We start from the raw sequence: 17090 nt of genomic DNA on the forward strand, positions 1-17090 counted from the left end.
AGTCCCAACTCTCGGCCCCAGGTATACCTCAGCAGAATGGTGTATCAGAAAGGAGAAACAGAACCCTGTTGGACATGGTTTGGTCTATGATGAGTTATGCTCATTTTCCAGACTCGTTTCGGGGATTTGCACTGGAGACTGCATGTTATATTTTGAACAATGTTCCCTCAAAGTGTGTTTCTGAAACACCTTTTGAGCTTTGGGGAGGCCGTAAAGGTAGTTTACGCCACTTCAGGATTTAGGGATGTCCGGCCTATGTGCTTATGGCTAACCTTAAAAAGTTGGTACCGCGTTCGAAAGTTTGCCTATTTGTAGGCTATCCCAAAGAAACGAGTAGTGGATACTTCTATGATTCAAGTGAGAACAAAGTGTTTGTGCCAACAAATGCTATCTTCTTAGAAGAAGACCACATTAGGGTCATAAACTACGAAGCAAGCTTGTTTTACATGATATTTCTAGTGAGACTATTGAAAGTTTAACAAGAGTTGTTGAACAGACTAATAGATCAACAAAAGTTGTTGATGTCGTTTCATCTAGCCAACCATCTCAAGAGTTGAGATTGCCTCTACCTAGTAAGAGAGTTGTGAACCCACTGGAATGCTACATGGGTTTGACTGAAGCTCAAAACATCATGTCTGATGATGGAGTTAAGGATCCATTGTCTTATAAGTAAGCAATGGAAGATGTTGACAAAGATGAGTGGATTAAAGCCATGAATCAAAAAATGGAGTCTATATACTTTAATTCTGTATGGAAACTTGTGGATCAGCCTAATGGGGTAAAACCTATAGGGTGTAAGTGGATCTACAAGAGAAAATGAGGTGTAGATGGAAAGGTACATACCTTTAAGGCTAGACTCGTGGCAAAGGGTTATACCCAGGTCGAAGGAGTGGATTATGAGGAAACTTTCTCACCTGTTGTCATGTTGAAGTCTATCAGGATTTTCCTGTCCATAGCCACATTTTATGATTATGAGATATAGCAAATGGACGTCAAGACTATCTTTTTGAATGGTAATCTTGAGGAGACCATCTACATGACTCAACCAGAGGAACTCATTGTTCCAGATCAAGAGCAAAATCTTTGCAAGCTTAATAGGTTCATTTATGGGCTGAAACAAGTATCTAGATTGTGGAACATTAGATTTGATAATGCGATCAAATCATTTAGCTTTAATCAAAATTTTGATGAGCCTTGTGTTTACAAGAAAATCATCAACAGCTCAGTAGCTTTCCTAGTACTGTACGTGGATGATATCCTACTCATTGGGAATGATGTAGTTTTTCTGACTGACATTAAAACGTGACTAGGCACTTAATTCCAAATGAAAGATTTGAGAGAGGTACAGTATGTTCTAGGGATCTAGATCATTCAGGATCGTAAGAACAAGAGGTTGGCCTTGTCTCAGGCATCATATATTGACAAGATGTTGATCAGGTACTCGATGCAGAATTCCAAGAGGGGTTTATTACCCTTCAGGCACAGAATTGTTTTGTCTAAGAAGCAATGTCCTAAGACACCTCAAGAGGTTGAGGAAATGAGACAGATTCCCTATGCTTCGGTTGTTGGAAGCCTCATATATGAAATGTCATGTACTAGACCTGACATTTGCTATGCAGTTGGGATTATCAGTCGATATCAGTCCAATCTAGGATTAGATCACTCGTTGGCGGTCAAAACGATTCTCAAGTATCTTCGGAGAACAAGAGACTATATGCTCGTGTATGGAGATAAGGATTTGATCCTTACAGGATACACAGATTCTGACTTTCAGACTAATAGAGATTCTCAGAAATCGACATCAAGGGCAGTGTTCACTCTTAATGAAGAGGTTGTAGTTTGGCGAAGCATTAAGCAAGGATGTATCGTGGACTCCACTATGGAAGTCAAATATGTAGCCGTTTGTGAAGCTACTAAAGATGTTATTTGTCTTAGGAAGTTCCTTACAAATTTGGAAGTTGTTCCAAATATATCTTTGTCGATCACACTCTATTGTGATAACAGCGGGGCTGTGGCAAATTCAAAGGAACCTCGGAGTTACCGAAGAGGCAAGAATATTGAATGGAAGTATCATTTGATCAAGGAGATTGTGCATCGCGGTGATGTGATAGTCACGAAGATCGCATCAGAACACAACGTTGCTGATCCGTTTACAAAGGCTCTCACGGCTAAAGTGTTCGAGGATCATCTAGAGAGTCTGGGTCTACGAGACATGCGGCACCTTGCCTAGGGCAAGTGGGAGATGATCTGTGGTATACAGTAATGCCCTAATATATTGTATATTGTACTATTTTTATGTATTGTACTTTTGTCTCCCGAGGCATTAGGACAAGTGGAAGATTGTTGGGATTAGTGTCCTACTTCTCCTATGGTCTCGTAGTTTGTAAACATTTTATACACATTGTTATTAATAAAATAAATGTTATTTTTTTTGCATTTACTCATATCCAATAAACTAAGATCCGTGGTTATTTCATGTAACTTAAGCATGTATGTGAGACATACAAGTGGATCATACCTTAAGTAATAACCTAAATGGTCTATAGTATAAGGATAAGGAGGGGTACCTTATTTTGGTGACGCTACGGATACGACCCGCTTTGTAGATGTTACAAGTATTATAAAGTGCTACAAATGGTATGACCCTGACCATTCATGTGGAGACATGCGAGCGGGGGTGTCCTATACAAAGAGTTTATATAAGATCGGACCACGAGATGATTAGTCTCTTTATATAACGTCGTTGATAATTGAGACTTACATTTTACAAAAATGATCATAGGTGACATGACCTTAATCCTGAGTGAGTTGGGAACTCCTGCCTATGAGGGCGGTCCTTTGATTAGTATGGGTGAGAGTGGCCAGATTACCAACTCAACAAGCCTACCTTTTTTGGGATTCGTCTGATTGGAGAGCCGGGAACTCAGTTACACAAGACGGAATTCACTCCTTCCTTGAAGCAAGGGTAAGTAGATAAATTACTCCGTTAAGGGCTGATTTCGGGTCTTGAATATAGTGACCACACCCTCTCTTTGGAAGAAATGACTCAGTCATAGTAATCAGCTTAAGGAGTTATTGTTCATTAGAGGAATCAGTGGTACTTAAGAAGTTAGTTGTAATTATAGGGGCAAAATGGTAAATTGACCTAGCTATACTTACGAGCGATTTGTGAAGGATCATCGCACTGTTGATTGATCATATGGACACATAAATATATCTGTAATGCGAAGAGTACAGCTGTCGGTCTTTAGTGAAGTGACCAACAGTTAACGGATGGTGGATCTCATGATTAAAGAGTTTAGTCAGTTATTCACGTACTGTTTGATCTTCAAACTACAGGTCCATGAGATCCCCTTGATAGCTCAATGGGTTCATGTTGAGAATCAGATTTTGGGTTAGTTTGAATTGTTCAAATTAACAAGAGAAAATTCAATTATATATGATATAATCGATATGATGTATTAGATACATTAATTGGGGGAATTAATATAAATATGATTTATATTAAATACCATAAAATAGAAAAAGAATTATGGTTTATTTGCTTCATATGATGAAATATTAAAACTATAGGTTATAGATATAATATGATAAGTTGGTTATCATATTTATTTATCATATATTAATTATATGATAATTAATTCTTTTTCTTTAATAACCGATTTGAGTGGGAGGTTATTGGAAGTTTTATGGTAACCGTGAGATAAAAGAAAAATTATTTTCCAAAATTAGTCAGATGATTTATTCGAAAAATCTCACGGAAAAAACTTTCAAGTAAAAAGTGTTTTTACTAAGCAATAACATTGAGAGCATACACGATCGAGCTATGAGTTGATTATACGATAGTTACTCGTTGATCGTTACTATACGATCGAGTAGCAAAGCCTATACGATAGGCTTCCATTTTCTAAATGATCGAGTACATCGTCTATACGATAAACAGTCTTGATCTCCCACTTACTCGATCGTATACCTCCTGTCTTTCTCAATCCAAGATCATATAAAGTCCACAACTCCTGGATTCTCACACCGAGAATACCAAGGTAACACTTGTGGTGGTGTTTTAAATCCATTTGTGGATCGAGTTGGACTCGATTGGGTTCAAGGTGCATCCAGTTGTTCTTGTTGTTGGCTATTTCGTTTATTGCGTTCGAGTGCATCGTTGGATGCATAGGAAATCGATCGAAGGATACTTGAAGAATAGTTTTTCCAAAGTACGCATACTCTATCCCTTGTATTTTCTTCTAGCATGCGGTAGTTTATATTTATGCATAATTTATTCGTTTCCGTTTAAGACTGTAATTGTTGTGTTTATTCTGAATGGAATTTGGAACGATCCACTTCTGCTGCTCAAAGGATCTCTGTTTAGATTTCCTCAAAATAATCATCTTATTAAATATTTGATGGTATGAGGGTATCAAAATAACCTTGTTTTTCCATATGTTTTCATAAAGAAATCACAACATGAGATTTACTATACATTATGTGTGTGTGTGTGTGTGTGTGTGTGTGTGTGTGTGTGTGTGTGTGTGTGTTAATGATTTGAGTAGAAACTTCTGAAGAGGTTTCAAAGGCAATAGAGTTTCTTAAGAAATAAGTTGAGATGATAAGTTTTGCTTTAGCTTGCAAATAGAGCATAAAGCGAATAAAATTGTATCAATTTATACATAAAGGATCTTATATGGACTAGTTACATCACCATGATGCTTCGTTCACTTAGTGTGAAAAAAATTATATCATCTGATATCAGAAAGATAATAAAGAACTTTAGGTTCTGAAGAACCATAATTTTGAGAAATAAGTCACTCATATCTTTAGTAATTTATATGCTACTTGTCATAGTATAAATATAATATTCCTCCAAAGAAAGATATTGGAGTAGAGTTAACAAATTTTATGTTTTTATTGGAGAATTAGTTTATATGGGTTATTTTTTTTCTCATAAATCTACTTGTGATATAGTTGATTACGAAGATGCAAGTAACTTATCTAACCCGTTAGACCTAGATCTTAAATAGGTTACTTAATACATAGAAAAGATTTTTATATCATGGCAGCTTGTGAAGCAGATCATAACAACTACTTTAAATCATGTTAAAATCTTGATGATGTACGAGGCTAACCAATAGTGTTCTTAAATGAAGATGATAAAGCATAAAATATAAACATCACTATTCAACGAATTTCTTTAAAAGACGATTTAGGAGACTTATTGACGAAGGTGTTACCTGCAACAACATCTGAGAATTTAAACATACAACATTTGTATGTTACAACCAAGAGTATCAAATGATGTTTTCATAAGAGGAATAAAAATACTACACCTTTTTTTCCCTTGACTATAGTTTTGTTCCATTGGGTTTTTCAAGTAAATTTTTAATGAGAAAGTTACTAAATTATACGAATTTAGGTTTTTATCCCATTGGGTTTTCTTAGTAAGGTTTTAACTAGACATGTATTCTATATTATGGACATCTAAAAGGGAGTATTATAAATATGATAATTATGTAGATGTCCATGCATAACCTCCATAGGTTAAAATTCATCCATTAACCTCTCCAATTAATCCACATAATTATCTTGTCCCCACTTTATGTTTCATTCTTGTAACCACCATTATTCTCACAACCTTATAAATAAAGATTATAGAGATCATTTGAAAACACACCTCAATTAAGCATAATACATATGTTCTCTGCTTTCTTCTCTCCATTTCTCTCTTATGTTTTTATGTTAGTTTTGTTCTCCTCTCTATTTTATAACCAATATTACGGTTTTTTCTATTTTTTTAATATCAAAATAATTGCTAAATTGAACTTTTACTCAATACAGTCTAAAAAAGGTGTAAATCCATTTTAATTTTAAAAAAGAAAAAAAAAAGAAAAAAGAAAAGAGGAAAAAAAAAAAAAAAAAAGAGAAAGAAAGAAGAAGAAAGAGAGAGAGGTGTAAAAGGTTGTATATATATTTGAAAGGTCGCAATTTAACTTGAACTAGACCAGCGAATTCTAAAAATGTAATGAGAAATGATTAAAATTAAAACCAATGAATTACAATTTCAAAGTAATTTCTAATGTGAAGAATATTATACGTATATTTTAAAAGACAAAATTATAACTACAAATATTTAATTTTCAATTAAAATAAATTTATGTTTTTCATATGAACATGAACTAATTATAAATCTTGCAAATGTACTTGTAAATTAAAAGTAAAATTTTCAAAACAATGTTGGAAAATTCTTAGTTTGTATTAAAAATTGATTCAATACAAGATATTTTTATAATTCCACTTTTTATACGTGGTATTAATTTGTTTTAACGTGGACTCGCCACCGTTTAAAATTTTCTGGTGATTGAAATAAAGTTTAAACAATATTTATTTATTAGTTCAAACTTAGCATCATCTTTCTTTTTTTAATTCAAACTATGAGAATGTACGTCGTCTTTTATCCGGTATATAAAAATAAGGGAATTTTCAAAAACAGGAAAATAAGAAAAATTATTTACACAAAATAGTCAGATTTAATCTTCTTTGATAGAGGCCGATAAAGGTTGATAGAAGTATATCACCAATACTATGTGATAGACGTTGATTGAACTCTATTAGGAAATGTTCAAGGCAAGGGTTATCATCAAAATATAATAATCACCTCTTGCTATAATAAAAACTATTTCAAAACCTCCAACTAGTTATAGTCAACACTATTTCATAACTTTCATTTACTACAGTATTTACTATTTACTACAGTTTTTATTATGTTACATTCATCATTTTTTATTATTTGTTACAGAGTTTACTATTTTCTTCTCAAACTAAAATAGTTTACAACCCAAACTAAAATAATCTATACCCAAATGCAAACTATCATAACTCAACTATAATAACATAGGACTATAACTAACTTATTGCATCAAACGCTCGCTTAGTGTCTATCAGTGTTTGTTTGTTTTTTTTTTTTTTTTTATTATTTTTGTAAATAATTTGACATTTTTTTTTGTATATGGGAAAATTTTCCAAAAACTGATGGTTACATTATTATAAAATTAATTATTGAAATTTCAAAGTTGTGAAAGTTGTTCAAAACAAAAAGTTTTGAAAGTGTTGAACCAAATCCATCTACTTTCAATATATATTTTCATTTAATAATTTGGTAAACTTTTACTTTTGTAGCCAAAATGAACTAAAAAAGCGAATAAGGTAAATATATCTAACGAAGAGATTAGAAATTTAATACTCTCGATGAACAAGGTGAAATGGTGCCAAGCCAGAGGTTTAATACTCTCGATGAACAAGGTGAAATGATGTTTGTAATGGCATGTTAAAAGCAACTACTATTTCTTTAGTCTCAGTTGATAATGATTTGATTTTTATTTTTGTTTTAAAAAATTAAACTTATTTCCACTCTTTTTTTTTTAGTTTTCAAATTTTCATTTGGTTGCTCAATTTATGTAACTTATCCTGTATATCGCTAGTTGTTAAATACCACATGGAGTAAGTTATATTTATTTTAATTTATAAATAAACAAATGAGAAATACAGAATTTCACATCTTCTCAAATTTTATTTTGTTAGAAGTTAATATATCATTTATATATTTCTAACAAAATTAAAAACGAAACAAGCTTAAATAATATTTTAACTGCAACAATTACATAAGTTATATGATAAATTTTGATTATAGCAATTTCGTAGGTTCTTATGTAGTTCTTGCAAATATTTTCCTATTTATTATTTAAATTAATTGCAACAGAAAAAAACAATTTAAAGAAATAAAATCATAATTAAGTTGGAGATAGGAATAGAAAAATGTGCACAGTTGAAGTAGGAATATTAATCCTTTTGAGGATATTTTGTTTATTTATTAAGAAAATTGTAGTAGAGCATAGAGATTTTAAATTCCCCTACAGAAATATTGGGGGAAATATGAAGAAATGTTGACATATAATCCCATAGGAGCAACCAGTGTGACACCACTGGGATCATATGATTGGAATAACCACAATCTTTTCGATGTGAAATTAAAATAAAATTCCCACGGATACAGACTTATTGCACCTCGAATTTCTTCCCCGTCTCTAATACCTCCTATTATGCATTGATTCATCTATAAATTTAAAAAAAAAAAACATTAAAATAAATCAATCAATGAAAAAGAAAAAACCTTCCAATAATTTGAATAATTGAAGCCATGTTTAATACTCACTCTGTTTTTAGGTTTTAGATTTTGTTTTTTTTAAATTAAGCCCATCAACAACTCATGTGTTAACAAAATAAAGCCAATTCTTAAAAAATAGAAAAAAAAAAAAATAAGTAATCATTTGGTTTTTTATTCTTAATTTTTTGAAAATTAATATATAAGTTATAAAAAAAGTGACGTTATAAAACTTGTTTTTTGTTTTGAAATTTAGAATTCAACTCTTGTACTTAAAAAAAATGCAAATCGTCTTAAAAAAAATTGAGAAGAAATAAACTTATTTTTGTTTTTAAAATTGGATTAAAACACCAACTCTCTTATCCAAAAAAAATGATAAAATAGGCATATATAATTTGGATAGTTCCTAATTAGCATGATGAATATGAAAAGAAAATACCTCAATAGTAAAAAATAATCTCCCTAGACACCTCATTCCACTTCTAAATTTTTTGCTGTAAAGTTACAATATTTTCAAAAATCAACCTAATTTTTAAAATCTAGAAAAAAAAAATAGGTACCATTTGTTAAATTTGAAAGTGCAAGTTTTCAAAAACTTGTGTTTTTTATTTTTAAACTTAACTAAGAACTCAACTCTTGTATTTAAAAAAGATAGAAATGAATAAAAGAAATGAAGAAGAGGTACAATTTTCAAAACCAAAAAAATCAATCCCACACCCTTGTACATCGTACCAAAAAAATAAAAAATCCGAAACAAAAAGCTGAAATAATTTAAAATTTGACTAAAATTTGAGATGCAACCTATTTTTCAAAAAAAGAAAAAAGACTTAAATTTAATAGTTGTTAATTAGCAAAGCAGAATGAAAATGAAGAAAGAAAATACCTGAGTAGAAAAAGTAATCTCCCTATCTTGAAGAAAGAACTTGAATTCTGAAGTGGTAATAGCAAATTGAACTGATAAAGAAGAATAAAAATAATTTATCGAAGAAACATAAAAAAGAAGAAGAAAAGAAAGATGAGAGTAGAGATGAAATAAATAGAAAAAGAAAATACCAAAAGATTTAGTATTATCCAAGATCATAATAAGACGTCGAAACTCTTGTAAATCAATAGACACGAAAGCTGTATAATCAATCTTGCCGGAAAGCTGATAAAGACCAGGTTGCGATGTAGGCAGCAATTGTGGAGATGGATATTGAAAAGCTTGAGAAAAAGAAAAGAAAAGCGAAGAAAGAATGAATGAAAGAAATTTGTGAACAGAAAAAAAGAAAGAAAGAAAGAAAGAAGGGGAAAAGAATTGGTAGTACTGGGGGAATGAAATTCGAGGGCCATATGGAGACGGAATTCGGCAAGACAGAGAGTGAGGGAATTAAAGCCAAGGCGGTGGTGATCCAAGATGTTCATATAGAAAGCGTTAATGCTGAATCTGACGTAGTGGATCTGATCGCAAGTGAAGCGGGTGAAGAAATGTGGTAGCATTTTGAGAGTTACAATGGAGCGAGGCAAACATTGAGGGATTACGATCGAAAACATGCCGCCGTTGCATCGCATGTATGCGAATGAATCGTATCTGTGCATTATGGAAACCGCGTCCGAGAATGCTTCCATAGGTTCCATATCCAATATCAACATCCCTCTTTCTCCTAACTCTCCCAACTCTATTCCTTTTTTAACAACAACAACAACAACTAAACGCTGAAAAATATCTTACTTTTTCACTCCCCTTTCACTCCTTTTATACTCGTATTCTCCTTTCATTTCCGCTTCTTTTTTTTCTTTTTTTTAATTGCTTATACGGTTAATGACAAAGTATAGAGAATGTCTCTGGTATGAACTTTTAGCACTTCGACTTCTCCTTTTTCTATTCTGTCTCTTACAGAGTGATATTTAATATCTATGTGTTTGGTCCTTGAATGATATTGAGGATTTTTGGATAGGTGAATGGCACTTTGGTTATCACAATAGATCTTTACTACTGTTTGATTAATACCAAAGTCCTTCATCAACCCCTTTAACCACTATGCTTCTTTTATTGCTTCTGATAAAGCCATGTACTCTGTTTTTGTGGTTGATAATGTTGTGATTGACTGTAAGTTTGCTTTCCAACACAATAAATTTGGACCAAATAAGAATAGATAACCTGTTAATGATCTTCTTTTATCTTGGTCACCTGCAAAATATGAATCAACATATCCATATAGCTCTAAATCTGTTTCTTTTGTACTTTGATATGTTAAATTTGACTGTTTAGACCAAATTAGGTATCTTAAAATCCATTTGGTTGCTTCCTAGTGCCTTTTTCCAAGGTTAGACATGTATCTACTAACAAGACTAGTGTTGTATGATAGGTCTAGTCTAGTAGATATCATCCCTACTGCTTGATTGTATGGAATTAATTGCATTTGAGTCAAATGTTCTATGTCTGTTTCTTTCGGTGAGTTTTCTGAGGAAAGTTTAAAATGACTAGCAATAGGTATAGTGACTGATTTTGCATTAGACATATTAAATCTGTTAATTACTTTTTCACAGTAGCTTAATTGACTAATGGTTAGAGTAGAGGAAGCCCTGTCTCTTTTAATTTCAATCCCAAGGATCCTTTTAGACTGACCCAAATCCTTCATGTAAAATTCTCTCTTTAGGAGATCTTTTACATGAATTAAGTCCTCCTTATATTTCCCTACTAGTAGCATATCATCAACATAGAGTAGTAGATAGACTTTGTCCTTATAGGTAGTTGAATTAATATAAGAACAAATATCATAGGAACGTCTTTGAAATCCAATACTCTCTATGTAATCATTAAATATTCTGTACCAACATCTAGGGGATTGTTTAAGACCATATATAGACTTGTTTAGGAGACAGTATAGGTTTTCTTTCCCTCTTTCTTCAAACCCTTTAGGTTGAACCATATAGATAACCTCTTCTAGATTTCCATGAAAGAAAGTAGTTTTAACATCTAGTCGATCTAGTTCAAGGTTGTACTGAGCAACTAGAGATAAAAGAAGTCTAATAAAGGTTTGTTTTATTACTGGTGAAAAAATTTCAGAATAGTCTATGCCTTCCCTTTGAGTAAACCCCTTAGCCACTAGCCTTGCCTTGTACCTAAGCTTTTCTTCTTTGGTAGAACCCTCCTTTAGTTTATATATCCATTTAGAGGCTATAGGTTTGCATCCTTTAGGAAGAGGGGCTAGGGTCCAAGAATTATTGATAGTGAGTGATTCTATTTCTTCACACATAGCTTGGATCCAAGACCTAGCATTAGGACAGTTTACTGCCTCTTCAAAAGTAGTTGGTTCTTGGTCATTAGAAGCTATTGTGGCATTTAGGACTAGGTTCATGTAATTAGTTTCAGTATACCTGGTTGGAGGAACTATCACTCTTCTTTGTCTATCCCTAGCCAAAGAATACTGACTTAGATCAGGTACAACTTCAGTATTCACAATATGCTCATTTGAGTTTTCCTCTTCTTCTTCTTCAGTTTCATTAGGAGGGTTATGACTAGTGGAAGAATCTTTAGGTGTCTCCACCTCAATCCTAGCAGTACTAGAGCTTTTAGAAACTTCATAAGTTGTCTTTTCTTTTTGCATAAACATCTCTTTTTCTCTAAAAGTGACATCCTTGCCTATGACAAACCTTTTCTCAATAGGATTCCACATCTTAAAGCCTTTGACACCTTCTGAGAACCCAACAAACATACACTTTCCTACCCTAGACTTTAGTTTCCCCTGATTTTGGTGAATATAGCCAACACATCCAAATACCCTTAGATTTTCTAGGTTAGGTGGATGTGTGGTCCATTTTTCTTCAGGAGTTAGAAAGTTTAGGGAGGAATGAGGACACCTATTTAAGGTGTACACTGTGTAGCTTACTGCCTCGGCCCAATATTTTTCACTAAGTGCATCTGAGAGAAGACATTTAACCTTTTTCGTGACTGTTCTATTTAGTCTTTCAGCAACTCCATTCTGTTGAGGAGTGAATCTAACAGTCCTATATCTAGTTATTCCTGTTTCTTTACAGAACTTGTTGAACTCTTCACTACAAAATTACAGCCCATTGTCAGTTCTTAGGTATTTAATTTCTTTAGAAGTTTGCTTCTCTATCATGAGTTTCCATTCCTTAAACCTATCAAACACTTGGTCTTTAGTTTTAAGGAAGTAGACCCAACTTTTTCTAGAGAAGTCATCAGTAAAAGAAAGTAAATACTTTGAGCCACTTAGGCTAGGTGTAGGAGCTGGACCCCATAGATCAAAGTGAATATAATCTACGATAGCTTTTGTAGTGTTTTTGTGCTTTAGTGAAACTTTGCCTTGTGGTTTTTCCTAAAACATAGTGTTCACAAAAGGTTAGATTTTCTGAGAGACCTTTAGGTAGAATCCCTTGCTTAGATAGGACTTCTAGGCCTTTAGTACTAATGTGAGATAATCTTTTATGCCAAACATCAGCCTCTGTGATCTCATTTGTGGTGGCAACATATACCCCTGTCATCATTTCAATTCCTTTGACCACAAAGAAGTCATTTATCTTTTCCCCAACTAGTATCACCTTAGAGTCTTTTAGCACCTCAAAGGTTCCTCCTTTACCCCTATACTCACACCCAATTGTATCAAGCATACCTAAAGGAGATTAGATTTCTCTTAAGAAGTGGAACATATCTCACATTCATAAGGAGTTTAATAGTTTCGTCCTTAAGTTTCATAGAAACAGAGCCAATGTCTTCTATCCTACAGCCTTGGTTATTTCCCATATAAAGCATTTCTCCTTAAATTTCTTTAAAGGTGTTGAATCATGGTCTCATTGAGGTCATGTGGTAGGTGCATCCAGAATCTAGGACCCAATCATGTTTTCCTACAGGATTTACATGGTTGGATTTGTCTAAGGTTGAGGCTAAAGCATCTGAGTAGATAAAAGAACCTTCTACAACATATGCTTCAGGCTATTTGCCTTTGGAGTCCTTTTCTTTCTCTTGGTTCTTCCTTTTTAGGATAAAATAGTCTTTGATTAAATGTCCTTTCTTTTTGCAATACTTACATTTTATTTCTGTTTAGACTCATTATCATCTGAATTATATGGTTTTCTTTCCTTTGAATGATTTTGTTTAAAGTTTCCTTTAGCAAATAACCCTTCACCACTAGAATGATTCTTTTTATCAATCTGTAACTCTAGCTCTCTAGTTCTTAGGGCTGAAATTATAGTATCAGTACTTATATTGTCCCTTCCACATTTTAGAGCATTTTTAATTTCCTTATAGGGTTCAGGCAAAGAGTTTAGAAGCACATAGACCCCATTTTCATCACCAAGTTTTTCTCCTAAAGTTTTGAATTCAGCAACAATTTTCTTGAACTCATCTAAATTATCAGTTAAAGTTTTTGATGAATCCATTTTTAATGTAAAGAATTTCTCCCTAAGGTATATTTTATTAGGAAGATCTTTGATAGCATATAATTCTTCTAGTTTAGTTCGTATCCTATAGGCAGTTTCTTGATCTAAAACTTGTCTTAGAACACTGTCACTAAAGTTTAGAACCAATGTACTATAAGCTGCCAGTTCCCAGTCTTTTTTTTTCTTGAGTTGTCACTATGGCAGGGAGTGTTGATGGGTCAAGGAGGACTCTGTGAGTTTTCTATTGGCCGAGAATTGCCTTGATTTTAGCCTTCCACAAGCCAAAATCTCCTTTGCCATCGAATTTCTCTACTTCGAGTCTTGCTACTAACATCTTGGAAAAAATTTGAATCTTGAATCTTCAAGAACTGCAATCTTGTAAGTCTTTTGCTCTGATACCACTTTGTTGGGCCTGCTTTCTGTTGATTGTGATCTAAAAGGCCAAATGATGAATTAATGGGCCTGCTCTACTGATCCAAAATCGTGAACCCAAGAATTTTGCCCCAAATAAATTGGTTTGGTAGAGTTCTTGGATATGCTTTGTCCACGATCTTCCAGCTGATGTGCTCCACGTGGAAAACTCCACTAACTTTTGCCTGATGGAAGTGAATGACTATCTTTTATTCTATGGGATTTTGCAAAATTAATTTCTTTCTCTCTCTTGTTCTCTCTATCGAATTTGCATAACTTCTCTAACCCTAATCTTTTATGTTTGTTTCGTGCGACTGCTTGAGTAAACGATGGTGATGAACAACATGCAACCTTGTAGAAGAAAAGAGAAAGAAGAGGTCTACACGATGATATATGTGGTTTGGCAAATGATGCCTACATCCACGAGAAGGAGAGGAGATTTTATTCAAGAGTTAAGTCATAGCTTTTTCTCTTTATAGATTTCAAGCTTTTTTGAAGCTTTTGTATGTTGCACACTACGAATTTGTAAATGATGAGTATTTATACTAATTTTTTTGATACAAGTAGTTAGAATAACAAACTGTAAAAGTTAAAGAAATGTGAACAGCTGTTGAATATGTTGAATGTTTGAGCTTATTTACTTAATATAATGTCATTAAAGAATTAATATGACAGCTTTGAAAAAAAAAAAGTCACGAAGAAAAGCAGTTGTGATAGTTTTTAAGTGTGATGGAGTTTTAATTTTGTCGTAATGTAAGTGAATCAAAATCATGGATGCATCGATTTTAGTCATTTATTTTGTTATTACATCAATTAAAATAACATAACTATATGAAGTTTTTAAAATTTTCCAAGTCATTTTAATGATAACTTTTAAAATGACAAAATATTGTAATTATAACTTTTAAAAAATGGAAAATTTCTTCAAACCGATTATGTATGGAGCAATAATTACCAACGAAAATGAAAGCAAATATTTTGATATTGTGGAGTTTCATTTTCATCTGATTTGGATGAATTTGACCACATGCTTTCTTCATGAGAGCCTTCTTCACACATTCTGATTCCCCATCATTGCTGTTTTTATTTTATTTTATTTTATTTTATTTGTTTCCATTTTTAGTTTGATTAATTTTGTATTTAGAAACCAACTGCATTTATTTAAATTCAATCTCAGAGGAGGAGAAAAAGAGCTGAAAAGCTATCTTCCCAATGGCTTTGTTCAGTTCTCCAAATCCCCATTTCTTCAAGATCATTCTCCATCAAAATCTCATCCAACAAAAGCTTGTGAGTAACCAACAAACAAATCACATTCTCTAATTTCTTCATTTCTTTCTTTAATTAACCTCTTTTCTTCACAGGATCTTCCAAACAAGTTCGTCAAGAACAATGGCGCTTCTCTGTTATTCAGCAAAGCAACTCTCTCCCTTCCCGACGGTGCAAACTGGACGGTCCAACTCAAGAACTTAGACGGCAAAATCTGTTTCCTCAGAGGCTGGCCGGAGTTCGTAGAGTTTTATTCTATTCAACCTGGATATTTCCTTGTCTTCCAGTTGAGAAGAATTTGCTGCTTCAATGTCCTAATTTTCGATACATCTGCTACCGAAATTGATTATCCAACGCGCCCGCCGTCGGTTCTAATTCCCAAAACCGAAAACGAAGATGGAGAGGAATCTGTCCGGACACTGAATGGGGCGGTTTTGAAGAAGAGAAGCAGAGAGAAAGAGGAAAAAACCGTGGCGTATTGTTCATTCCGAGAGATGAAGAAGATGATGAGGAAGAATGTGAAGATCAAGATCGAAAAGCATCGAGGATTCACTACGTCTCAAGGATTCAGCTATGAAGATGAAGATGAAGATGAAGATCTGGAAACTAATTACTCACGGAGACAGAGTACTTACAGAGGATCAGGTTTGTTTCGCTTAATTTCTCTAAAATTTAACTTAAATTTCACCTATCAGTACCTAAAATTGGATGAATACTTACCGATTTCAGCTTATAATGAAGGAGACGACGGCCGATTCAGTCCGGAAACGATGAGACCGATGAATCCACGGAAGACGCCGCCGGTATTGACGGAGAATCAATTGGTAGTTCTGAGGAGAGCGAGATCGTTCAAATGTAGGACGAACAATCCTTCATTCATGGTGACGATGAGACCTTCCTACATTCAAACAGGGAATTATCTGGTAAGAAAAAAAATATTGAAATCTCGAACGATCTTCAATTGAAAGAGTGTGATTTCGAAATTTGATGAATCTGATGCAGAGCATACCGAGGATATTTGCAGAGAGATACATAAAGGAATCGATGGATGTGAAGCTGGAGATCGGCGACGGGAGGAGTTGGAGAGTTTTATGCGGCGTCCGGTGGGCGTTCACACGGCGGCGAACGGAACTGAAAGGCGGTTGGAAAAGATTCGCCGTTGATAATGAGTTGGAAGAAGGGGATATTTGTGTGTTTGAATTGATAAACAAAACCACCAAAGTTCATTTCCACGTCACCATTTTCCGTCTTCCGAGTCCAGAGTAAAATCAACACAAGAATGTTTAATGTTTAATGTTATGTGTTATTATTGCACTTTTATATTTTTTTAAGTGTTATCTCAAAAATATTTTATCTTCCTTTGTTAGAATTATATCTTATGAACTAATTTTGGTGCATTCCAGTTTAATTACATAGAAATAATAAGAATTTGTCAAATTATGAGTAAATAAATTAGATCAGATAAAAAAATTGGCAAATTGCAAAAACTAGTAGTTGCAATTACACCCTTAAATTTTTCAATTTTAAAAATTAAGCCCTCAAACTTATATAAATATTAAAATTGGGTTAAATTGGACCTTCAAACTTATATAATTGTATAAATTGTACCATTTATATAAGTTTGAGGTTTAAGTTTTATGATTTGTAGGTCTAATTTCTTTAATTATTGTAAGTTTGAAAGTCCAATTTTAATACTAATAGAAATTTAAGGGTCCAATTTTTACGATTGAACTTTGAAAGTGTAATTATAATTACTATCATATTTTCTGAGTAGTTTTTACGATTTGAAAAAAAAAAATACATGGCAACTAAAACAACATTTAGCATTAACCCAAATTTATAGTTTAAAAAATAATATTAATAATAATAGTAAAGGCTA

At 33.1% G+C, this 17090-nt stretch overlaps 2 protein-coding genes across 5 annotated transcripts; one reads left to right on the forward strand and one right to left on the reverse strand.

Moving 5' to 3' along the window:
• Positions 1-7846: 7846 nt before the first annotated feature.
• Positions 7847-16360, reverse strand: LOC150033486 (uncharacterized). 2 transcript variants are annotated; one of them, XM_090305804.1, is made up of 4 exons: positions 9460-10220; positions 9206-9355; positions 9036-9106; positions 7847-8104 (listed from the first exon to the last, which is right to left on the reverse strand). In XM_090305804.1, the coding sequence occupies exons 1-4, from the start codon at positions 9782-9784 to the stop codon at positions 7892-7894; spliced, it is 759 nt and encodes a 252-aa protein (XP_090161930.1). In that variant the 5' UTR covers positions 9785-10220; the 3' UTR covers positions 7847-7891. The 2 variants fall into 2 exon arrangements, 1 of the variants encoding a protein (XP_090161930.1); XR_016523833.1 differs by lacking the exons at positions 9206-9355; positions 9460-10220 and adding exons at positions 15932-16109; positions 16221-16360 and having other exon boundaries at positions 8040-8104.
• LOC120088772 (B3 domain-containing transcription factor VRN1-like) lies at positions 14975-16610 on the forward strand. 3 transcript variants are annotated; one of them, XM_090305801.1, is made up of 4 exons: positions 14975-15232; positions 15307-15856; positions 15953-16134; positions 16214-16610. In XM_090305801.1, exons 1-4 carry the CDS (start codon positions 15158-15160, stop codon positions 16475-16477), a joined length of 1071 nt encoding a protein of 356 aa, XP_090161927.1. In that variant the 5' UTR covers positions 14975-15157; the 3' UTR covers positions 16478-16610. The 3 variants fall into 3 exon arrangements, with proteins under 3 accessions (XP_090161927.1, XP_090161928.1, XP_038902137.1); XM_090305802.1 differs by having other exon boundaries at positions 14984-15232; positions 15941-16134; positions 16236-16374; XM_039046209.2 differs by having other exon boundaries at positions 14992-15232; positions 15941-16134; positions 16214-16604.
• Positions 16611-17090: the final 480 nt, after the last annotated feature.

This window comes from Benincasa hispida, chromosome 10, assembly GCF_027475165.1.
Source record: "Benincasa hispida cultivar pf3 chromosome 10, pf3_genome.v1.1, whole genome shotgun sequence".
In the NCBI taxonomy this organism is placed as follows: Eukaryota; Viridiplantae; Streptophyta; class Magnoliopsida; order Cucurbitales; family Cucurbitaceae; genus Benincasa; species Benincasa hispida.